This window comes from Rattus norvegicus, chromosome 6 (genome assembly GCF_036323735.1).
Source record: "Rattus norvegicus strain BN/NHsdMcwi chromosome 6, GRCr8, whole genome shotgun sequence".
Lineage (NCBI taxonomy): Eukaryota > Metazoa > Chordata > Mammalia > Rodentia > Muridae > Rattus > Rattus norvegicus.
In genome coordinates, this window is record NC_086024.1 from 77984840 (window position 1) to 78010077 (window position 25238).

A 25238-nucleotide genomic window follows, 5' to 3' on the forward strand; every position below is an offset into this window, starting at 1 on the left:
GCACAGCCAGGCATGATGGCACACACTTTAGTCTCACCACTCTGGGTGATAGATAGAGGTAGGAGGATCTCTGAGTTAAGAGACTTGACTCGTCTACAGAGCGAATTCCAAGACAGCTAGGGCTGCATAAGGAGACCCTGTCTAAAACAGACAAACAGAAGTGCTGCAAAAATCATTCTCTTTACTCAGCCTCTCTAAATGAATACATGAAAGGCACACTGGATGGTCAGGTGCTAACCATATAATCTCTAACTAGGTGTGGTCATGTGTGCCTATAATTCCAACACTGGGAACACAAAGCAGGAGGATTCTGCAAGTTTGAGGCACAGCCTGTTTCAAAGAGTCAAAATAAAATTAAAACCTAATCTCTATTCCTCTTTTTAGGACGGGGGTGGGTGTACAGGGTCTCTCTACGTAGCCCAGCCCAGTTTTGAGAGAGCTACCTGTTTTCTTGGTCTACCACACTGGCTTTGTTAAAAACTTAAAAGTGGGGCTGGAGATGGCTCAGAGGTTGAGAGCACTGACTGCTCTTCTAGGGGTCCTGAGTTCAATTCCCAGCAACCACATGGTGGCTCACAACCATCTGTAATGAGATCTGATGACCTCTTCTGACACACAGGCATATATGCAGGCAGAACACTGTGTATATAATGAAAACAAAAACAAAGACAAAAAACCCTTAAAAGTATACAACTTCCTTTCTGACAACTCAAATGCTACCAACAGCTGTTTCAAATATCATTCAAAATGAAAGACATGAGTAATAAACTGTATTAAATAAAGGACAAACCAGGAAGATGGCTAAGTAGGTAAAGGAACTTAGTACTGAACCTAGCAACCTGCACTTAGAGCCCTTTTACAATTATTTAATTTTTAAAAACTTTACTTTTATTCCATGTGCATTGGTGTTTGCCTGCATGTATGTCTGTGTCAGAGTGTCTAATCCCCTGGATCTGGGGATTATCATGAGTGATAATTTTGAATTGCCATGTTGGTGATGGGACTTAAAACTCAGGTCCTCTGGAAGAGCAGCCAGTTCAGTTCTCTTAACTGCTGAGCCATGTCTCCAACCCACAGGTATTTATTCTTAGAGGTACTTTTAAAATTACATTTTACTTTCATATTTGCATACTTTACTTAAAAAAAATACACTTAGAGCCCCAAAATTGAATATCATCATTAGCTTATTCATCCCCTGAATTTAGAAAAGAAACTTAAGAGCTCTTAGTTCCTATTTAGTTGCTTTGGTTGTTTTGTTTTGTTTTTCAAGACAGCTACTCTGGGTAGCCAGGCTATCCTGGAACTCACTCTGTAGACAAGGCTAGTCATGAACTTACAGAAATCCACCTGCCTCTGTTTCCAAGTGCTGGGATTACTGCCTGGCCAAAAGTTTCTTACGCCACAAAAATAAGCATTTGGCCTTACATTAATTGATATAACTATAAAACTTAGAATACTTGAATATCAAACAATCTGGCCCAGACTCAGCTGGGAGCTTGGTGTTAAAAGAAAAGGTTATATGGAGCTCAGAGGATAGAGTTCACATTAGGTGTCTTCTCTGAGGCATCTCATAGGCCCTGAAACTTACTAAGTATTAAAAAAATAAATAAATAAAAGGTTTGGATTTAAGTACTAAGTAAGCAAGCAGAGACAGCATCAAGTTGGAAGCTAGTCTGAAATACAGACTAAAAAATAGAAAAAAAGGCTAAGTAAATCTCTAGGTTCTATCCCCGCACCACATTCAAACTGGACGTGGTAGCACATGCCTATAATCATAGCAATCATGATGGGGAAAGAGGATCAGACATCCTGTACCATCCAGGGCTGCTGCAAGAAGTTTGAGACAAAGTTTTCGATTTCAGGCTTTTGGAAGTTCAATTTATAATTTGATTTAACTGATCCACTCAAGTTCTACTGAAACTCTACTTCACTACTGAAAATGTGGCACTTTAAACTGCCCTGAAAAATCCAAGCATTCAGACCAGTAAGATGCTCTGCAGTTAAAGTGCTCACTGGCAACTCAAGTGTGACCTCCAGGTCCCACATGGTGGAAGGAGTTCTTCAATGTTCCCTCTGACTCAAATGCCTGCTGGCATCAAGCCCAGCTGGGCCAGGGCAGTGCTGCTCCCCCACCTTCCAAACCCTTGCAAAAATAACAGACAGCCGCAACAACTCCCATCGCTGCTTTCATTGATTTGACACTCACATCTTGATTATATTCCAAGAAGACGTGGAAATTTAAATCTTTTCTCAAAATGGGATGCGCGGCAACACGACACAGGAACACCTCATGCATCGCAACTGTCTTCTTGAAGATTGCCAGATACTCACTAGAAACAACACGAAGTTAAGAGTAAGCAAAACTATCAACTACAAAGTCACCCCACGCTCCATTAGCTGGAGCATTCTAAATGTAAACAAAAAAACGCAAACACATAGTTCACATCAACAAAGCTTTTAGTTGAACTGTTAAATAAAAGTCTAAGATTCGTTTCTGAGAAAGCCTCATGCTATTTTAGTATTTACTGTATCTAGATGTTAAAATCTTAACTCTTAACAAACTTTTCTATTATGCAAGTTGATGTTAGGTTTGGATATTTGTTGTTTTAGGTATAGAGTAATTATTTGATACAATTGTAACAACACAATTTTTGTATAATTACAGCCTGGATATACGTTTGCAAAAAAAATACCCAAATTTCATTAATCATTTTCAGTGTTAATATTATTTTCACACATACACCGCAGAGCAACTATTTGTGACATTATATTGAAGAAATGTGTTTAAGTTAGATTATCAATGAATTCAAGCAACCATGGAGCAGCATACAACAGTTTTGTTATATATGCACATGTGTGCATGTGTGTGTCTGTCTCTGTCTGTGTGCAGTGGTGATGGTGGTGGGAACCACTCAAGGGAAAAGCCTGATATTCTTGCTTCAACTTTATGCAAGAAGTTTAAGTACGTTTTATGTACCAGCACCCCAGCAGGGTCAGTGTTGGGAGCAGTCTGACCTCTGGGAGGGTGGTCGTTATCAGTGGAGAGAAAAAGGGTGCAGAGGATGCAGGTGGCAGTAGGACAAACTCAGTGTTCTGCTATCAACCCCTAACCAGACCACAGAAGAACCATGATCAGGGCCACCACGCACGGGGAAGCCAGAGGCTTCGATAGTAATGTGTTCTGCTAGTTTCTAGCTTCTATCTTTTTTTTTTGGTTCTTTTTTTCGGAGCTGGGGACCGAACCCAGGGCCTTGTGCTTCCTAGGCAAGCGCTCTACCACTGAGCTAAATCCCCAACCCCTCTAGCTTCTATCTTATTGGACTACTGCTGCACCCAGACCTGACAGAATTCTGATGTGTCGCTTCACATTTTAACAACGATCTGCTTTGTTCATTTATTGCTTCACAATAACTCAGCATTCTGAAAGGAGTTTAGTAGCACTGTGATTAGATGCTTGAAAGCAAACAAAGATAAAGAAAATGCACAAAGAGAGAGATGGCCATATTGTGTTCAACAGTCACCCCATTACTTAAGATCTGGACAGGTGGCTGGCAAGTACCTCTGGTGCAGGCAGCGGGACAGATGCTCTGGGATACGAGATCACACATGATGGCAATGCCTACTGTCATAAAAACTAAAGTAAGTTTCCACACCTCCTAAAACTACAAAGTTCAACAGAGAGTAAAACTATTTTGTCAAATGTGTTAAAAGTAAAAAAATATCAAAATTTCAAGGACTTAATATGTTGAGTATATATAAAAATAATAGTTTTGTCTGCATGTGTTTGTGTACACAAACGAGTTAGATTGCCAGGGAGGTCAGAAGAGGCTGGAGTTATAGTTGTAAGCCATCTGATCTGCTCTGGTCCTCTGTAAGAGCTGAAAGCACTCCAGCCTCTGAGCCATCTCTCCACCCCCTAAAAGAAATTAATGAGAAAAACACTTGTCTAACTCTTCTCGTTAGTGTGGTCCCAGTCACCTAGAACTGGCAGAGGAAAGAAAATGAAATATACATGCACTTTATGCTTTTTGTTATTGTTGTTGTTCTGAGACAGGGTTTTAAGTGGCCCGGGTTGGCTTTAAAATCACTATATAGATGAGGCTGGCCTTGAACTCCTGATCATGCTGCCTTGACCACTCAGGTACTAGGATTAGAGGTCTGTGCTTCCCCTCCCCCATTTTGTTTTCTGAGACTGTCTTTCTTTCTTTCTTTCTTTTTTTTTTTTTTTTTGTTCTTTTTTTCGGAGCTGGGGACCGAACCCAGGGCCTTGCGCTTCCTAGGCAAGCGCTCTTACCACTGAGCTAAATCCCCAACCCCGAGACTGTCTTTCTTTCTAACAGATCCAGCTGACCTGGAACTCACTCTGTAAAGCAGGCTGGCCTCAAATTCAAAGAAATCTGACTGTCTCTGCCTCCACAGTGCTTGGACTAAAGGTTTGTGCCAGCAGACCTGGTTGGTTTGTGCTACTATGATTAGGCTCTTTTCATTTGGTTGACTGATTTGTGGTTTTTGTTTTTGTTTTTTTTCAGACAAGAAGTCACTATGTACACCTTGGCCAGCCTGGAATTCACTGTGTGGACTGGGCTGTTCTTGATCTGAAACATATCTGCTTTTGTTTCCCAAGTGTTAGGGTCAAAGGCATGCACCACCATGCCTGCTTTGTTTTATTCTTTATCTTTGGTTTTTGGGTTTTTTTGAGGCAGGGTTTCCCTGTATAGCCTTGGCTGTGTGGAACTACTCTGTAGACCAGGCCATAAAAGAAAACTGTAAAGAATTGCTCAGCACACTTTCTACAAGAAATGGAAGCTGCGGAGCAGATACAGGTTGAGAAAACAGACTAGGCTGCCATGACTGAGGTCTTACAAATACTTTTCAGAAAATGTATACTGTTTTAAAGTCATACTGCCTTCCTACTACTTCAATAAGGTTTTAGAACCTTACTTTTCAGGTTTTAGAGTCTATTTAAATAATGTAAAAATCTGACAACAGAGACAATGGTATACTTTTTCTGAAGAGGCTCTGATCATGGTCATTAACAGACTCACTCTGGCTTTTTCGGTCACTTTGGTGAAATGGGTGTCAGAGAGCAGAGTTAATATAAGTAACAAATAACATCACATACGCTTCCAGCTCCTGTTTCATCTTCGTGAATTCTTCCTTTGTCATTGACCCTTCCCCTTCTCCAAGCTTCTGCAGTTTTTCCCGTGAAGCATCAAAGTCGGGTCTTGGTGGTGCTGGTGGGATCTATAACAAAACAAAATAACTAACTTTAATGAAAAATTTCATTTTTTTAAACATTTATGTGTGTGTGCGTGCGTGCACACACTAGTCCTAGCATGTGTAGTGATCAGAGAATGACTTGCAGGATCTGGTTCTCCTCTTCCGCCATCTCAGACCTGGGGTCAGACTCAGGCCTTGAGGGCTTGGTGGCAGACGATCTCACCAGCCCCGGTCCATTTCTCTCAGTACTGTGCCACGGTATCTGGGGATGATGGCGCCAGTACTCAGGAAACTGAGGTAGGATGGCCACAAATTTGAGGCCAACCTAATACTTCTGAGTACAGTCTTAATTACAGGTAAAACCCTGACTCAAACAAAATACAACACTGTGTTGATAAAGTATAAAATATGAACTGAACACCAGAGATACCAAACTTCAGATTAGAAAACATCTCCAGTTCTAGAAGTTGAGATCTGTGGGTTCTACTGGTGGTGGTGGTGCACATCTTTAATCCCAGCCCTCATGAGGAAAAAGTAGGCTGATCAGAGTGAGCTATATAGAGTAAGCCAGGGGCTGGAGAGATGGCTCAGAGGTTAAGAGCACTGTCTGGGGGGGCTGGAGAGATGGCTCAGTGGTTAAGAGCACCCGACTGCTCTTCCAGAGATCATGAGTTCAATTCCCAGCAACCACATGGTGGCTCACAACCATCTGTAAAGAGATCTGATCTGATGCCCTCTTCTGGTGTATCTGAAGACAGCTACAGTGTACTTATATATAATAAATGAATAAATCTTTAAAAAAAAAAAAAAGCACTGTCTGCTCTTCCAGAAGTCCTGAGTTCAATTCCCAGCAACCACATGGTGGCTCACAACCATCTATAATCAGGTCTGGTGCCCTCTTCTGGCCTACAGGCATACATGCAGGCAGAAAGCTGTATGACGTATACATAATAAATAAATAAATGAAAAAAAAAATCTTTAGAGTAAGCCAATCTTGAAAAAACTAAACCCTCTTGCCTCACCCCTCCAAGTGGCCAGCCCCCATCATACTTTGTTTACTTATTTGTTTGTTTGTGCACAGTCCACAAAGGGTGGAGAGTGGTGGTGCCCTGGGAAGCAGACTGGTGGGAAGCTGATGGGAACAAACACAGAGAGCCACTGTTGGACCATGTACAGAGAGTGAGAGACCCTGGAACACCCAGTCCTAAATGGATGTCTCTACCAAACTGCCCCCTCAGTGCTCTGAAGAAGGCACCAAGGAAGCAAGGGCTTCGCTCCTCCTAGACACAGCAGGGCTGACACATAAACGAACTTCCAGACCTGCAGCACGTATAGGGCCTGCGCAGGTCTAAGTCAGACAGGATCCCAGCCAAGAGAGGAAGAAGTCAACACTGAGCCCCCATCCCTAACCAAGAAGCTAACTCTAACTGATAATCTCTCAAAGGAAAATTAGTTTCCTCCAATAGAGTCTCACTGGGTATAAAAATCACACTTACAGGCAGGCCCCACCACAGCAGCAAACGGACAACACAAACGAACTCATTAGTGTTTTTTATAGTTTTTTTAAATATCATAATGTTTTGTCTGGGCATTTCTAACCCTACCAGTCTTTCACTTATATATTCTGTGTGTGTGTGTGTGTGTGTGTGTGTGTGTGTGTGTGTGTGTGTGTGTGTGAGCTCCTCTCCCTATTTGTTTTTATTTGTCTGTTTTCTAAACAGAGAAGTGTGGGGATAAATGGGTGGGGAGTTGGGGAGAATGAGAGGCAATGAAGGAAGGGAAACCATGATTAAAATATATTGCATGAAAAAATAAATCTATCTTCAATCTTTAAAAAGCCCAGATAAATAGATACATATGCATTGAATTTTTTATTAAAAAACTTGATGTGCATTTGTGTAGAAAACATGCCCATGCACTATATGCATTCCTAGTGCCCACAGGGACAGAAGGAAGCATAGGAGCCCTGCAGTTCCCAGGTATCTGTGAGCTGCAATGTGGGTGCTGGGAACTGAACTTAGGTCTCTGCAAGAGCATCAAGTGTTCCTAACTATCAAACCATCTCTCGGGGTTGGGGATTTGGCTCAGTGGTAAGAGCGCTTGCCTAGCAAGCACAAGGCCCTGGATTCGGTCCCCAGCTCCGAAAAAAAAAAAAAATCTCTCTTGTCCCCTAAGTTAAAAACAAAACAAACAACAACAAACTGCTCTGAGAACAGGGACAGAGTCAAATAGCATCAGATACATTTCAGGATATACATATTAAACAGATCCTATATAGCAGGTACCATGGTGAGCAAGGAGTATAAAGATAACCGAGACAGTCTTAATTGATGAGAAATAGCCTCCTGGTAGAGAAAGCAGAGAAAAGGCACCACCATATGAGAGGTTGGGAGAAAAGATGGGATTAGAATGCAAAAAGAAGGGGTTGGGGATTTAGCTCAGTGGTAGAGCGCTTGCCTAGCAAGCGCAAGGCCCTGGGTTTGGTCCCCAGCTCTGGAAAAAAAAAAAAAAAAAGAAAGAAAAGAAAAGAATGCAAAAAGAAGGCATTCTTGCTCATTCACAAAATTTGAGCTACACACCTCAAGGGGGCTGCTGGTCTCAGGATGGAGACACAATGGAGTCGTGATGACCTCAGGGAATTCATAAATGTCAACAGCTGAGGAAGAATAACCACTTACTCTCGATTGCAATGTCTTCAGGAATCTTCTAACCTTTAAGTACCTGTCCACTCAGAGCCCCAAATCCAGAAAACATTTCCTCATTAATTATTTACTCCAATACAACAGTAACCATCCAAGCCAGAGGGCTCCTGTCTATAATCCTAGACTTGACAGGCAGCATTAAGACTATTACAGATCCATGCACATCAGCCTGGTCTCCATAGTGAGCTCTAGACCAGCAAGGGGCTAGGCAACACAGCAAGACTCTAAAATGTAACAGACTCAAAATTAAGACATGGCAGCCCAGGGTAAAGGTGATAAGTCAACGCCTCACGGCTGCCATTTCTTAAGTCACATCAGTTACTAAAAATGCTAAACGAAACCACAGGAGTTTCCAAAATACTCTTAAAAAATGAAAACTTAGGCTGGGGAGATGCTTAGCAGTAAAGACACCAGTGTCTTGCAGAGGATCCAAGATCAGTTCCTGATCCTGTTGGGTGAATCTGTACTTACCACTTATAAGTCCAACTCTAGAACATCCGATGCCTCTGGCCTCCACAGGCACCTGCACTCACATGCACACACCCACACAGATACACATATGCATCATTAAAAATAAACTAAGAGCTGGAGAGATGAATCAGCAGTTTATTACTCTTCTATAGGACCTGAGTTTGGTTCCTAGCACCCATGTCAGACAGCTTACAATTTACTGTAACTCAAATTCTAGGGTACCTCTGCTGGTCTCTGTGGGTACTCGCACACACAACACCCAGATACGTGCACATCAGAAGAAAAAAAAAAAGACCCCTCCCCCATACTTACAATGTAACCTGCATAGTCTTCATTTTCAACAAAGGAATCATGAAGCCAGATAAATTCCTCATGTTGTCGAACGACTGAAAACTCATTTTGCTTAAAATTTGGCAATGAACTCTGTAAAGACAGCAATTTTCTTGAATAAAAATAAAATTATCGTCAGATCTTTAAAAAACAATTACTAAGCACTTATATATTACACTGCTATCCTTTTAAATTCATACTTTAGCTGGGTGTGGAGGTGCTCACCTTGAACCCCAGCAGTCCAGAGGCAGAGGCAGGGGCAGGGGCAGGGGCAGAGAGGCAGGGGCAGAGAGGCAGGGGCAGAGAGGCAGAGGCAGAGAGGCAGAGGCAGAGAGAGAGGCAGAGGCAGGGGCAGAGAGGCAGGGGCAGAGAGGCAGGGGCAGAGAGGCAGAGAGGCAGGGGCAGAGAGGCAGAGAGGCAGGGGCAGAGAGGCAGGGGCAGGGGCAGGGGCAGGGGCAGGGGCAGAGAGGCAGGGGCAGAGAGGCAGAGGCAGAGAGGCAGAGGCAGAGGCAGAGGCAGAGGCAGAGGCAGAGGCAGAGGCAGAGGCAGAGGCAGAGGCAGAGGCAGAGGCAGAGGCAGGCAAACCTAGGAGTTGAGATGAGCCTCATCTACACAGTGAGTCCCTGGACAGCCAAAGCTACTTGGTCAGGCATATGTGCATACACACACACACACACACACACACACACACACACACACACACACACACACACACACACAGAGAGAGAGAGACAGAGAGAGAGAGAGAGATAGAGAGACAGAGAGAGAAACCGAGAGTGCAGAAATAGAAATTATAAGTAACTTTTCCAGCTTGATCTACATAGGCAGTTCCCAGACAGGTAGAACTACATACTATTTCAAAAACAAAACAAACAAAAGTAACTTCCCTAATCTTGTTTGTTAAAATAGTCAATTAAGACCCATGACTCTGGGGCTGGGGATTTAGCTCAGTGGTAGAGCGCTTACCTAGGAAGCGCAAGGCCCTGGGTTCGGTCCCCAGCTCCGAAAAAAAGAATCAAAAAAAAAAAAAAAAAAAAAAAAAAGACCCATGACTCTTCCCAATATATTTAAAGTTCAAATCAACATATTATACAAGTAACAGCCTTTCTAAAGTAACGCAAAATACAAAGCCCCACTTTACCTTTGTGTGAACAGTGAATTTGACTTTATCCCTTTCACTAAGAGCGTCCGAAATGTCCACTTGTAGAGCAGCATCACTTTGGAGATCTACATTTATTGATTTAAGCTAAAAAAGAGAAAATACAACATAAAGAAAAATTTCTGTTTTATCTGTGTGTGAGTGTGTGAATATGTGCACCATGTGCATGAAGGAGCCCAAGCAGGCCAGAAAGGGCAGAGAATCTGTGTGAGCATGTGTGTGTGAGCAGAGAATCTGTGTGAGCATGTGTGTGTGTGAGCATGTGTGTGTGTGTGTGTGTGTGTGTGTGTGTGTGTGTATGTGAATATGTGCACCATGTGCATGAAGGGGCCCAATCGGGTCAGAAGGGCGCGCAGGGCCTCTCTGGACTGCAGTACTGGCAGTTATGTGGTTTTCACCAAGAGGTCATCTTTTCAGTCTTTTTTTTTTTAAAGTCTCTTTTTAAAAGACAAACTTGTGATCCTCCTCCCTCTGCCTCCTGAGGGCTGGAATGAAAGGTATATTACAAAACCTGGTTCTGTATACTTAAGTAATTTCATTCTTCTTCCAACAAGACAACACAAAACCAACAGAGGCCAGGCCTGTTCTCTCTTGTGGTTCAGCACACAGGAGGCTGAGACAGACCCCATCTTAAAACTTCCACCACCAAAAATTTGGGACTCTTTTTCCTTTCTGGTTTGTTTTTTAACTCATGTTCAAGCCACTTTTAAAATAATTACTGTGGCCGGCTGGCTAATGACTCCCAAAAGGTTTCTATATCCAAATCCCCACAATCTGTAAATGGGCCTTATGCAGTCAAAAGGATCTTGCAGATGTGATTCACTTAGAAGAGGAGGTCATTCTGGTGCACCTTAAGTCTTATTTATTTTTATTCTATATATTTTATGTATATGAGTACACTGTCAGGGTCTTCACAGCAGAAGAGGGTGCCAGATCCCATTACAGATTCTGGAGGGAAGATACTGGCTCTCAGGGCAGCCATGCTGATTTCTCACCTCTCCTCTAGAACTATGGAAACCGCTCTTGATTTAGCACATTTGAGGTGATCTTTTTTAATAACACCCAAAGCAAACTAGTACATTAATCATATAGTTTTGAGACTAACTTTACCTATATTTTGTTCTTTGTGCAGGCCTGCAGGAGCTGGGGTCGGGTGTCATGGTTGATCCTTGCACAAGGTTAAGTGTAGCACTGAGCTACACTCCCAGCTCACATTTCCTCATCTGTTCTGTTTTTACCGCCCACATGAGCATTTCCTAAACACAACTGATCAAAACCAACTTGGTACCAGGGGTGCTGGTGCACACCTGAAATTCCAGACACAAGGTACATAGGAGTGTACACAATGACCATGGGCCAGCCTGAGTGTACACCAGGACCCTGCCTCAGAAGGCAAAGATTACTCCAGATTACAGGTTTTTTCTTCAACTTCCTCATCTTTCTATACCAAATACAATGCCTGCCCCCACCCCACCCCCACCAATGGCACAACACTTGGCTTTTCCTTGTTTGTTATCTGAGCTAAAACCTTTCCAGTCCTGGTTGACCTTGAGTTCAAGGGCTCCTGAGGGCTGGGATTCACAGGTTCTATGGAATTATAGGCAACCACCACCATGCCCCAATTGTCTTTTGGATTCTTCTATCTTTATAAATATCCCACACAATGAACTTTTATTTAGTCCAGTGGTTCTCAACCTTCTTAATGCTGCCACCCTTTAATATAGATCATCATGTTGCCGTGATCCTCACCTATAAAATTGTTTACATAGCTACTTCGTAACTTTAATTTTCCTGGTGTTATGAACCATAATGTAACTATGTTTTCCAATTGTCTTAAGCAACCCCTGTGAAAGGGCTGTCTAGCCCCCAAAGGGCTCAAAACCCACAGGTTGAGAACTGCTGACTTAGTCCTTGATTATAACTTGTAGATATGATTTACATATAATATGCAAGTCTTAACAATCACATGCACCTTCCACATGTTCAGAAGCTGCACACAAGAACCAAAGGCAGAAAAGTAAGTTTGTTAAAGGGATGCAGAGGAACTCCAAAAGAGCATGTGTTATGTGCCGTTAAAGACAAGTGCCAATGTCAAGTGTCACCCTCTGTCACGCTGCAACATCTATATTTGTTTTATTTTTCTAATTTTTTTTTGAGATAAGCTATCAACTGTGTAGCCCTGGTCATATTAGAATTTGCAAACACAGATAAGATAGCTTGTTCCTCTTAAGTACTAGGATTAAAGGAGTATGACACCATGCCCAGCTGATACTATCTTTTGAGACAGAGTCTCTCATCAAACCTGAAGCTGACTGATTGGTCACCCACCTCCTGGGACCTGCCTTTACCCATGTCCTCAGTACTGGAATCAGAAGTATACACTGCCATGTTCAACTTTCTTTTTCAGCAGGTTCTGGAGGTCTGTACGGTTTTTACCCAGTGAAGCATCTCTTCATCAGCCTGTTTTATGTATATTGGTTGATTTACCTATATGTATGTCTGTGTAGGTGTCAGATCCTTTAGAACTGGAGTTACAGACAGGTATGAGCTCTCATATGGGTGCTGGGAATTGAACCTGGACCTTCCGAAAGAGCAGTCAGTGCTCTTTTTTTAAAAAATATTTTATTTATTTAATGGATATGAATACATTGTAGCTGTCTTGAGATACACCAGAATCTGTTACAGATGGTTGTGAACCACCATGTGGTTGCTGGGAATTGAACTCAGGACCTCTGAAAGAGCAGCTAGTGCTCTTAACCACTCAGCCATCTCTCTAGTCCTGAGAACTAGCTCTTAGCTTCCTAACTTTTCTGTTACTTCTCTTTCCACACCTTATTAAAGTATATTATACACTTTACATAATACCTTAAAAGTTATTAATGCAATCTACCATGTCTTTTTCACTTTAAAAACTGAGTCACCACAATGTTCCAAAAATAAAATCTAGCTCTACAGCTGACTTTAGGAAGTACACACCAAACAGGCAGTGGTGACACACGCCTTTAACCTCAGCACTCCAGGGGTTGGGGATTTAGCTCAGTGGTAGAGCGCTTGCCTAGCAAGCACAAGGCCCTGGGTTCAGTCCCCAGCTCCAGAAAAAAAGAAAAAAGAAAAAAGAAAAAAAAAAAAAAAAAAAAAAAAAAAAAACAAAAAAAACAAAAAACCTCAGCACTCCAGAAGCAGGCAGATCTCTGAGTTCAAGGCCAGCCTGATCCAGAGAAACCCTGTCTTAAAAAAAAAAAAAAGTGGACATAAAAGATTATTTTATTTGACAGTAAGTTGCACTTCATACTATATATACATAAGACTTTTCAAGACTTGTTTATAATAACCAACATATACAGTGAAGAAGCCAGTCTCTAAAATGAAATCCCTCTGCTTCCTTATCTCAAGTGGTACTGTATCACATCAGCACAAAATTCCACTGAAAGTTATTTTGCTATATTGTTTCAGTGCTTTTTTTCCCCCCTTCTGGTTTTGAAACAGGGTTTCTATGTATAGCCCTGGCTGTCCTGGAACTCTCTTTATAGACCAAGATGTTCTTGTCCTCACAGAGATCTGCCTGCCTCTGTTTCCAGATTAAAGGTGTGTGTCACCACCTCTGGGTGTTTAGTGAGCATTTTTATATTTCAACACACTTGAAATAGATCTTTCTGTTAACTATACTTCTTGGTATTACACAGAAAATATTTTTAATCGCCTTCACTAGGCATCATAAAACATTATATTATAAATCTATCAATCACATAAATGATATAGATTTCCCAGGTAGACTCTGTTTTCATTCTGGAAAAAAAAAAAGGCCAGTAACTTTAGAAGGTTTTAATAAGGGAAAGACTTAATGTAGACATCCTATGATCATGAACATTTAATCAAATTTCTGCAACTAGTTAGCTCAGCTTGAGGAAATTTCTAACTAGACTTTAACTGGTTTTATCTTTATTTGGACAAGTAAAGTTTGTACTTTAGAAAGAGTGGGTTAAACATTCATGTTGTTCTTCCTAAGAGAGACAGGGACACAAATGTTAAGCAACAAAAAAGTACAGAATCATTAAAAATAACTTAAAAAGCCAGAGAAGGGGTGCACCACTTTAATTCTAGGGCCGGAGGCAGCGCCAGACAGCTCTCTGGGAATTTGAGGCCAGACTGGTGTATATAGCAAGCTCTGACTCAAAAAAGAAATACATATAAATAAATAAAATAGAAATTTAAAGATTTCGGGATGGAGAGATGGCTCGGCCGTTTAACAGTACTTGCTGTTTTCCCACAGGCTGGAGGACAGACATTTGATTTATAGCACACACACAGTGGCTCATAACTCTTCCAGCTCCAGAGGATCTAACACCTTTTTCAGGCTTTTAAGGGTACATGCACTGCAAACACGTACACACACACACACACACATACTTAAAAATAAATAAATCTTATAATGATGATAATCACTTAGAGACCTCTAAGTCAGGTGTGGTAGTGCACTTGGGAGGTGGAATCCCTTGGGTTAGAAGTTCAAGGTCATCTTTATCTGTACAGGAAGCTGAAGCCAACCTATGCTGTGAAGACCTAGGCTCTAAGCACCAGAACACAAAAAGAAAAAGATGCTGATCAGTTGCTGGGAAGTTAATTCTCCACTTACAGCTACTTAAACAAACGGCATTTTCAGGGTGGTGGGATGGCTCAGCTGGTAGATGTGCTTGCTGTCAAGCCTGAGGACCCGAGTCTGATCCCTAGACCCCACCGGAAGGAGAGTTATTTATCATATACATGTGTACAGACATGAGATAAATAAATATTAAAAAATTAATCAGTTTCTTTTGCTAGAAAAGCATTAGCATTAGTAAATTGTAGAGATGGATGAGAAATAACAATTATTGAATCTCCTGATGGTTTCTTGCTTCTGTTTTGCCCTTCAGTAACATGTTCCTTATAGACCCACTGCTACAATCTCATCACACTAGATATTATTCCTGAGTTCAAAAAGGTTTCCACTTGGAAAAGCCAAAGTCACTACAGCAGCCCACCAGGATGTCTAATCCACTATGACTCTGGCTCACTTCAGCCCTGCCATGGGTCTTGTCACCTCTAGAACATACAATCAAACTGCCATTTCAGAAGTCTCTACACCATACCACAAGGGAACTCAATGCTTTGTATTCTAAGTAAAACAAATCCCAGCCCTCAAGAGAATTGCTGAGTTTGAGGCTAGTCTAGGCTATACAACAAAAACTAAAGGAAACTAAGCTGACCATTGCGGACATGCCATTAACCCCAGTACTCCAAAGACAGGCGGGCGGATCTCCAAGTCAGAGGAAGCCTGGGCTACGTAGTAAGACCGTGTCTCAAAATCAAAGTTAAAAATAAAATAAAAATATTTAAAGGGGGTGGGGGAGCTAAATTCATGAGCAAGACTGCTAAATGTTCCAGAATTAAAACTTTCTTTCCAAGGCTTACAGGACGATTCAGAGGGTATAAAAGCTTGGCACCAAGCCTAAGCCCGATGACCAAGTTCTATTGCTCAATCCCATTTACACCCAGGGGAAGGACAGAATCAACTCCAGCACGGTGTTTCCTGACTATCACTACTACCAGGTCTCATACATGTACACACACACACACACACACACACACACACACACACACACACACACACACACACACAGAGTAAATGTATTTTTTAAATATATTTCCTTTTACTATATTTTATTTGTGTGTGCATGTGTTTTGTATGTGTATGTACATGCATACCATGCATACATAGTCCTCTCCTTCCTTGTTGGTCCTGGATTGAATTCAGGTCATAAGGTTTAGTAGCAAACACCTTTATTTGCTGAACCATATTGCTAGGCCCTAAAATTGCCTTATATTTTCTGGCTAAAGAGATGGATCAGCAGTTAACTGCACTTGCTGTTCTTGGACCCAGGTCCAGTTCCCAGAACCTACATGACCACTTACAACTGCCCTTAACTCCAGTTCCAAGTGTCTGCCACTTTCTTCCTGCCTCTATAGGTACCAGCATGCACAAAATACACTTACATACATGAACAAAATACTTATTCATACACATTAAATAAAAAATAAATCCATAAACCTGGCAGTGGTAGTGCATGCCTTTGATACCAGCACTTGGGAGGAACAGACAGGCAGATCTCTGTGAGTTTAAGGTCAGCCTGATCTACAGAGCTGGTTCTAGGACAACCAAGGCTACACATTAAAAAAAAAAAAACAAAAACAACAACAACAACAACAACAAAAAACAAATAAAACCTGTCTTGAAAAAACAAAAATGAATAAATTAAAAAAACTTTATTAGAAAATTAAATTTCTTTAATAGAAAATTAAACTAGGGGCTGGGGAGATGGTTCAGTGTTTAGGAGCACTGGCTGCTCTTCCAGATGTCCTGAGTTCAAATCCCAGCAACCACATGTGGCTCACAACCATCTGTAATAGGATCTGCTGTCCTTTTCTGGCATGCAGGCATATATGTAGACAGAGAACTCACAGGCAAAGATGGATGGATGGGCGGGCAGATAAATAGGCCAACTGCTGGTGGCACATGCCTTTAATCCTAGCACTTGGGAAGCAGAGGCACATGGACCATGTGAGTCCAGCCTAATCTATGTGACACACTTCAGGATAGCCAAATCTCCATAGTGAGACCCTGTTTTAAAAAACCATCAAATAAGGGGCTGGAGAGATGGCTCAGTGGTTAAGAGCACTGACTGCTCTTCCAGAGGTCCTGAGTTCAACTCCTAGCAACCACATGGTGGCTCACAACCATCTGTAATGGGACCTGATTCCCTCTTCTGCTGTGTCTGAAGACTGCTACAGTGTACTCATATACATGAAATAAATAAAAAATAAATCTTCAAGTTGTAGCTTTATAAAAAATAAAAAGAAAGAAAACCCTCAAATAAAGAAATGAAATAGAAATCACCTTGTATATGAAAGGAGGAGGGACTAGTTGAAAAGAGGAAAGCGGTACTGGGAGTTGAGTAGGGGTACAAGAGAGGATGGCTAATTGTGAGTATGCTCAAAGTACGTTACATATATGTATCAAAATATTATAAAGTGAGCCAAAGAGACGGCTCGGTAGATAAGGGCCCTTGTTACCAAGCATGATGACCTGAGTTTGGTTCTTAGTACCTACCTACATAGATAGCAGAAAGAGAAAAGTGGTCCTGCACGTTATTCTTTATCTCCAATTGAATACTGTGCATGACATGCCCTTTTACTTCCTTACACACAAAATAAACAAATATAATCTTTTTTAAAAAAGAAAAAAATGACATAATGAAACGTATTGTGTATGCTAATAGAAATCTTTTTCATATATCGCATATCAATCTGACCATACTTTCTGTATACATTATGGTCATGTAGCTGAGTTTTTACATGTACTGTTTTTACAAAGATCAGGTTGCCGACATTTGTTAGCATTAAGTGAGCATCATAATTATCCCAAGCTGAATTTCAATCAAGTGCATGCACAGAACAGACTAGAATGTGTGCTAATTTTAGTTATGTATGTTTAACTTTTACAAAATAAAGTGATTTTAAAACAAATAAAAATAGGGCTGGAGAGACGTCTTAGTTGTTAACATTCACAGCTCTTGAAAAATCCCCAAGTCCAGTTCTCAACACACAGGTCAGGAGGCTCACAACTGTCTCCCCCTCTAACTCCAGGGGATTCTAGAATGCTCTTACAGCCTCATGTGTTCATCATGGGCTCTTTGTGTACAAAGATATACATACAAACATGTAACTAATATAACCAAAATAAACCTTGCCTGGAACTCACTGCCTTCTCCATCCCAGGGCTCCTTCAGCCTTAGCTCCGCTCTTCCCATACCTCAGCTGCTGTATTCCAATTTCCTATTAACTGCTTTGGCTGCTTTTCTGAAAGGAGGCATCAATCCACTCTCTATGTCAGGAGTAAGCTACAACACTGGCAGCGTCTGAACACCACAACCAATGCCTCAAGCAGGTCAGGCGCCCCACGGGGAACTCACATGCACACTATCCATCTTCAGCTCTCCTCCCTTCCCTCTCTCAGATTCTACAATATTCCTCATCAATATTCAGGAATTAGCTCATTTTGGTGGCAACAAAAAGGTTAGCAGTCCATACACTAGAGCTCAATAGTGTGTTTGACTACAGCTCCTAGTAGTTATATATGACCACAACCAGTTCTTCAATCTTTCTGAATCTGTGTAGATGTATAAACACTGTACAGGCACATGAATAAAGCAAATATTTGTTTCAGATTTTTTTTTCTTTTTTTCGGAGCTGGGGACCGAACCCAGGGCCTTGCGCTCGCTAGGCAAGCGCTCTACCACTGAGCTAAATCCCCAACCCCTTGTTTCAGATTTTAAAAGAATTTATGTGAGGAGACAGGCAGACAGGGCTTGTGTGGGTGGGAGAAGTATGGGCTGGCCAGCCACAAAGGGTTGTCAACAGTGATAAATAGAGCTGAAGGTGTCTGGACTTTACTCCAAAAGAAATGGACAGGGCAGTCCTTTCGGAAAGTGAAGCGATTTAATGATTTAATTACGAAATGGTGAGAAAACAATTGAGGGAGAATGGAAACCAGAAGGGTGGAGGAGCAGCAGTGAACGCTGCTACGTCCCAGAGAAACACCAAGCGTGCAGAAGAGAAAGACAGGGAGGGCCAATGGGATGTCAGGGGATGAAGGCACTTGCCACTTGTGCTGGGTTTTGTCAACACAGATTAGGAAACGAGCAAACTTAAGTGAGGGACTGACTTTATCAGACTAGCCCACAGTAGGTAGTGCCAACCTGCTCAGGTGAACCTGGGTGCTTAAGTAAAGCGGCTGAACAGGCCAGCAAGCAGCATTCCTCTTCCTCTTCCTCTTCCTCTTCCTCCTCGACTCTGCTTCAGTTCCTGCCTTGAGCTCCTGCCCTGGCTTCCCTCACTGATGGACTATATAACCTGTAAGCCATATAAAGCCTCTCCTTCCCAGGGTGGTTCTGATGAGTGCTGTATCCCAACAGAGAGCAAACCAGAACACCATTCAACAATGAGAGCCTATGTAAAGGAGGAAAGAACCAATTTCATGAAGCTGCCCTCTGACCTCCACACATCAATTAACAATAAATAAAAGTTTTAGAAACTTAAAAAAAAAATACAGCAAATATTCCCAAGGTGAAATTAAACTGGTCTCCATGACTGTTCTGATCTGAGGATCTGTGTGTGACTGAGAGTTCTTTACACAGCTGGAGTATGACATCACTAAGACAGGGAGTCCAGAAGATGAAGTTGCCCCACCCACTAAGGTTGTTTTTTAAAACAGCGTGCCATTTAGAATTGAAAGCACATGCTAAGAGAATTAGGCCATCACTCTGACATGCATTGCACATCAAAACATAGTGATGTTCCAGTTCAAAGGACTCATCTGTTTATTAAATGATGTGTTACCGTCCTTCATTTCTGTATGTGGCTCCTGAAGAGGTGGAGCTAAAGAAAACAAGACTTAGCTGTACTGTGATGCTGAGTGAGGTTTTGTTGTTGTTTTTTTTTAGCTTTTTGAGGGTAGGGAAGCACACCAAGATAGGGTCTCATCCCTCTGCCTCAGTTCTCTCAATAACATGCATTACTGGTATATGCCATCAAATACACTATTTTAAGCCTTCTTTTTAGTCGCCATAAAACATTTTCCTTTTGTCCTCAGAGCCTGTCCTGATAAAAATACCATGATGAAACCCTGTGTCTGCTTTAAAAGATTTCCTTTAAAATATTGGCTTTACTTTTACCTGCTCATTATTCTATATGCCTGTGTTATTTCTGAATCTTTAATGTCTCTTTTTGCAACCTAGATCAGACACTCACTTTATACTTTTCTCTCAGTCTCTGTTTCAAAAGCTGGAGGTGACAGTCCTAGTGCTTGGGAAGGGGAGGAGGAAAACCAGGGACTTGGAGCTACACAGGGAACCCTATGTAAAGAACAAAACAAAGGAAAGAGGGGTAGGAGAAAGGTTGGTGCAATGACTCAGTGGGTGAAGGAGTCTGAGAATGTGGGTTCCCACATGGTAGGAGAGAACCAACACCCACTAGTGATCCTTTGTCCTTAAATGCACACCCCCCCCACCCAAATAAACAAGTACAATGAGAAGGGGGGGGGGAGTCCCTTTTCTATAGACTGAGCAAAATGATCTAAAGCAGTGGTTCTCAGCCTTCCTAACACTGCGACCCTTTAATATAGTTCTTCCTGTTGGGTGGTCACCTCTAACCAAAGTTATTTTGTTGCTATTTCATAACTGTAACTTTGCTACTGTTATGAATTGTAATGTAAATATCTGTTTTCTGATGGTCTTAGGTGACCTCTGTGAAAGGGTTCTTACACTTCCCACAAAGGAGTCACAACCTACTGGTTGAAAACTACTGATCTGAAGTCTCAATGAAAATTGCAATGCTTTAAACTCTGACTACTGGGATCTACTTCTAACAGACAGACATGACATATGCAAATTCAAACAGGCCAGACATTTCTATTCCTAAAATGAGGAAATAGCAAACTCAATGTGCAACAATAATCAAACTTCAGTGAACAAGAAACTTCATGGGTTGCTGGAGGCAGAGAGAAAGAGCTCAGTAAGGGAACTGTGTGCTGTGCAGGCCTGCTGACCCGAGTTTGGGCTCAGGGACCCACTGTCTATCACAGAACTGACTCCTGAAGGTTGTCTTCTGACCTCTGTACATTGGGCTGGAGGGATGGCTGTGTGGTTGTGATGTCTGCAGCCCTTCCAGGAGACCTGTGCTTGGTTCACACTGCTTGTGCCGTGCTGCTACCACCTCTCACACACTCACTCTTCCCAAATAAATGTAAAAGGAGAGAAAAACTAGGCTTCAGATATTGACTGAAAGGTCTGCACAGTGCGTAACATAACATCCAGTCGTAACTGCTGACTCACCAGTTCCACAGCCCCACAGTAAGGAAGAACTGGACAGTGAGTACAGCCACCCCTACATCCTAACACCCTAAACATTTCTTTTTAGAGATCCAGTGTTTCTTTTTCTCCTTTTCTTTCTTTCTTTTTTTTTTTTAAACATTTTACTTTTTTTCCCGTGAGGGATGAGGCAAGCCACTGAATGCATGTGGAGGTCAGTAACTGGGCAACTTGTGAGAACTGGTTTTCTCTCCATCATCTGCATCCCTGGACTGAACTCAGGCCTTCCGCCTCGGTGTGTGGAACCATGCTTACAGTATACAATTTCTAACTCATGATGCCTTTTTCCACTTAGGGGAGGGGAGCTCAAACGCAGTCACAGAACTGTGCAGAGCCAGCTGCCCGACTGGGTTATACCTCCAGCCTCTGTTCTGTTTGTGTTTGTTCCACTTAGAGTATGCCTCCTTGGAACGCCTTCCACTCTCTGGAGTCTTTCTCACTTTTCCTTAATAAATTGACATTTGCTCTACTAAAAATAGATAACTTTTTCATTTACAACGTTCCACAATTACCCCCACCCCAACAGCTCTGCTCTTTGTTTTCTCTCCAATTTTGTGACATGTAAAAAGTTCCCAGACTTATCACTTTTCATTTACAACGTTCCACAGTTACCCCCACCCCGGACAGCTCTGCTCTGTTTTCTCTCCAATTTTGTGACATGTAAAAAGTCCCCAGACTTATCACTGAAGAACTTTCAGTTCCATACACAAAGGCAAAAGCCACCAACACAAGCTATGAATTAGAAAACACTCCACTTCTCATATCATTAATGTAAAAAATATTTAAAACATTAACACTTTAGCTGGGCTGTGGTGGTGCAGGCCTTTAACCCCAACAGAGACAGGCAGATCTCTGAGTTTGAGGCCAATCTGGTCTACAGAGGGAGCTCCAGGATGGCTGGGGCCACACAGAGAAACCCTGTCTTGAAAAACCAAAACCAAACAAAATTAACACTTGAACAATTCTTGTTTGCTTTTTATTTATTTATTTATTTATTTTTTGGTTCTTTTTTTGTTGTTCTTTTTTTCAGAGCTGGGGACCGAACCCAGGGCCTTGCGCTTCCTAGGCAAGCGCTCTACCACTGAGCTAAATCCCCAACCCCCGAGACAACATGTTTTTAGAACCATCAATTTAACCGAACTAAAACTAATCTCATTTCATCAATAACTGCTAGTTTCTTCTATTTTATTTCCAGTATCAAGGATCGAGGCCAAGGTCTTACACACACCACTGATTTTCAATACAACTGCTTTTCCCTTAAAATCCAAACTATGCCAAGCAGTGGCTCATGCCTTTAACATTAGTACTGAGGAGGCAGGGGCATGCAAACATCTATCAGTTCCTGGCCAGTCATAGCTACAAAGAGGGACCCTGTCTCAAAAAACAAACCAACTAATTCTGTCTTATCCAAAAATCACACACAGACACACATACACACACACACATACACACACACACACACACACACACAGATGCACACACACACATACATTTGTTTTGTAATTAATGCACACAAACATTGTTTTGTAATTAATGCACACAAACATTGTTTTGTAGTTAATGCACACAAACATTGTTTTGTAGTTAACTAGAAGTTTTAGAAACCAGAAATCATATGGTGCTGCTATGTAAACCGAGGGAGTTAATTTAATCATTTACAAAAGCATCTGGCTGCTCTCAAGTCCACCTTGATGAGTCTATATCCACACAAGTCTTGTCTTTCTTTCTGAGAGAATGACTCTTTCCTAGCCCTCATGCTTGAAGCCTGTATTAAATATCTTTATTAAACCCCAACCTTGGCCAAGATGGCTTTAGTAAAAGTAAAGTGCTTGCTGACAACCTGAGTTCAATCCCAGAACCCATGTAAAAGTGGAAGGACAGTTGTTCTCTGCAATGGAATACAGAAAAGCAGGAGCTCACACTCTGTTAGAAAAAGCAGAAAGGAAGAAGGAAATGGATCAGCAGTAGTATGTGCCTCTCTATGATACTAACTTTTAAAAACTCTGCTTCAGGGGCTGGTGAGATGACTTCAGTAGTTAGAGCACACTGCTCTACAGACCTGAATTCAGTTCCCAGCATCCACACAGACTGCTCTCAACCACGTGTAACTCCAGCGTCTGGGATCTGACACTGTCTAGCCTCTACAGCACACAGTTCACAGAGCTGCATCTACCCACTACTCAGTCAAAGAATTAATCACGAACCAACAACATCCTTCAATGTTTATCATCTATCCCAAACCCACCCACTAACACCTGCACCTCTCACATTATTTACGATGGATAAGTAAAAGCAAAAGGAAAACCGGGCTGGGTGACACCTATCATCTACACTTGGGAGGCAGGAAACTTGTACAAGGAAACTTGTCTCAAAAAAAAAAAAAAAAAAAAAAAAAGCCTAACAAAGTGTGAGCTGTTAATGGTAACAATGAAACTTTGCTTAGTGACAGTGATACAGTATTTTTCAGTCTTGCACCTGTACAAGGTTTACATGTTACCCTTCACTAAGGCTTGGGGGACGAACTTGCAGGGAGAAATCAGACCTTTAAATAAGAGGCAGGAAGAGGGAAGGGGGGGGGGAGGGAGTGGTCAGAGGATACAACTTCCAGTTTTAAGTTCTGGATACTTAATGTACAGTGGAGTTATTAATAATAATGTATACTTGAAACTGCCTGGAGTAAACCAAGTGTTCTCATCAAAAAGAAAACGAAGGTACCTGAGTGAGGTCTATCTAATTAACTTGACAATGGTAATTATTTCACAACCTCTACATGTATCCAAATATCAAGCTGTATATCTTTACGTAAATTATTATTTTGTAAGTCATACCTTAATAGGGCTAGTGATGGGAAACAATACCGAGAGAACCCTGAAAAGGATGGGGGTTGAGGGATATACTGGGAAAAAGTAAAGATACCAAAGGCTATCAGTTCTTTGCAAAATCTTTTAGGGCACAACTGAGATTTGCTGACTGAAAAAAAAAATCACTACAAAAGAATAAATTTAGACCAAATCCATAACCATTCAACAGAGAAAGGAGAAACGAGGTCCCAGAAAGCCACAGAAAGATTTTGACGGTACCACCGGGAAGATCTGAAAATGGGTTTCCTGACCCAGAGAGTCAAGGATGGGGGCGTTCCAACCCGGCCACCACCTTCGCCACCCCACCTGCAGCGAGGCCTGGAAAAAGCAAGCTCAGCACAGGGTTGGATCGCCCGCCCAAGGCGAGAAAGCGGCCACGGGACCAGCGGAACCAAGAAGCGCCCGACCCCAGGGAAGAAGGGCTGCAGAAGGGCGGGGCGCGCGCCGCGGAGGTCGGAAGGGCGACTCAGGGCGGCAGCGCAGCCTGGGACCCCTCCTCAGGCCAAGGCGGGGGAGGGACCGAGGGTCCTAGACGACAGAAGACACAACTTACTCCGCGGTCTTCCTCCGAGAGGAAGTCGGGGCCGTCATCCAGGCCTTCCTGCGGAGTCAGCGGGCCCAGCACACCGAAAGGGAGGAAGGGAAGGGAGAGACACAAGGAGAGATATTAGCGCCCAGTCCGCGCTGTCCCCGCGCCCGCCACCCCCACCGCGCGCCCCGAGTTCGGCGCCGCCGTGAACACCCACCATCATGGCTGCTTCGAGTCCAGGTCTCGCGCAGACTCACAAGCAAGGCCACGAACCGAGCCGGCCGCGCGGGTGGGGCTGAGGGCGGGGCCGAACGCCAGCCCCGCCCCCTGCCCGCTGCAAGAGGGGAGCTGTCCCTGAAGGGGAAAGGACGCAGGATCCTTTGCTCCAGGTAAGAGGGAGGGTCGGCCCCAGAACAAAAGTCGCTGTTCACTGCTGGGGAGCTCAGGCTTAGGAAGGCCCCAGGGCCACCCGGAGAACCGTCCAGTTCCCTTGCCCCGAGGGCCCCTAAAAATCTGTACAAGCACTCCCAGGAAGTCACAGTAAATATTCTTGTCTTTGTATTGAGTTACATGATGATTAATCACCATTAATACAATATTGCCTGTGGAAGTTTAAGGAACCATAAGCCTTCACACAGTAAGCAGTCAGGGGCTATAATCAAGCTTTTACTGCTGGGGAAGTAATAACTACCTCAGTTCGGGGTGCTAATGACTGAGCACTATAAAAACAGAGCTGTTCTCATTACAAGAGTATTCCTTGCCTTTATACTAAGAAACAATCCCCAGACCTGAGCTAACTGTCCAGCTGAATATCGCCAAACCAATATCCACAGACACGTCAAGAAAATAATCCCCTGGGCCAGCATGATGGCTTAGCAGTGAGGAAAAGTACTTGCTGCTAAGCCTAGAGACCTGAGTTCAAACCACAGGACTACTGACCCACAAGATAGAATGGTACTGCAGTTGACATTCATTCATTCTCCCCCCTCCTCCTCCTCCTCCTCC

At 42.6% G+C, this 25238-nt stretch overlaps 1 protein-coding gene and 1 long non-coding RNA gene across 4 annotated transcripts in view; one reads left to right on the plus strand and one right to left on the minus strand.

The window, feature by feature from the left end:
- The window catches only part of Snx6 (sorting nexin 6), a 43203-nt gene extending 18699 nt beyond the window's left edge, over nucleotides 1–24504 (minus strand). Inside the window, exons 1-6 of the mRNA NM_001108711.1 lie at nucleotides 24451–24504; nucleotides 24258–24305; nucleotides 9865–9969; nucleotides 8706–8816; nucleotides 5123–5244; nucleotides 2207–2330 (exon numbers count right to left, since the gene is read on the minus strand). Of these exons, the coding sequence (NP_001102181.1) occupies nucleotides 2207–2330; nucleotides 5123–5244; nucleotides 8706–8816; nucleotides 9865–9969; nucleotides 24258–24305; nucleotides 24451–24456 (516 nt within the window). The 5' untranslated portion in view covers nucleotides 24457–24504. The remainder of the gene's footprint in view (nucleotides 1–2206; nucleotides 2331–5122; nucleotides 5245–8705; nucleotides 8817–9864; nucleotides 9970–24257; nucleotides 24306–24450) is intronic.
- Nucleotides 9963–25238, plus strand: part of LOC102548461 (uncharacterized) — a 33375-nt gene continuing 18099 nt past the window's right edge. For all 3 annotated transcript variants that reach the window (XR_010052680.1, XR_010052681.1, XR_593026.4), the window contains exon 1: nucleotides 9963–24622. This is a non-coding gene — a long non-coding RNA (uncharacterized LOC102548461). The remainder of the gene's footprint in view (nucleotides 24623–25238) is intronic.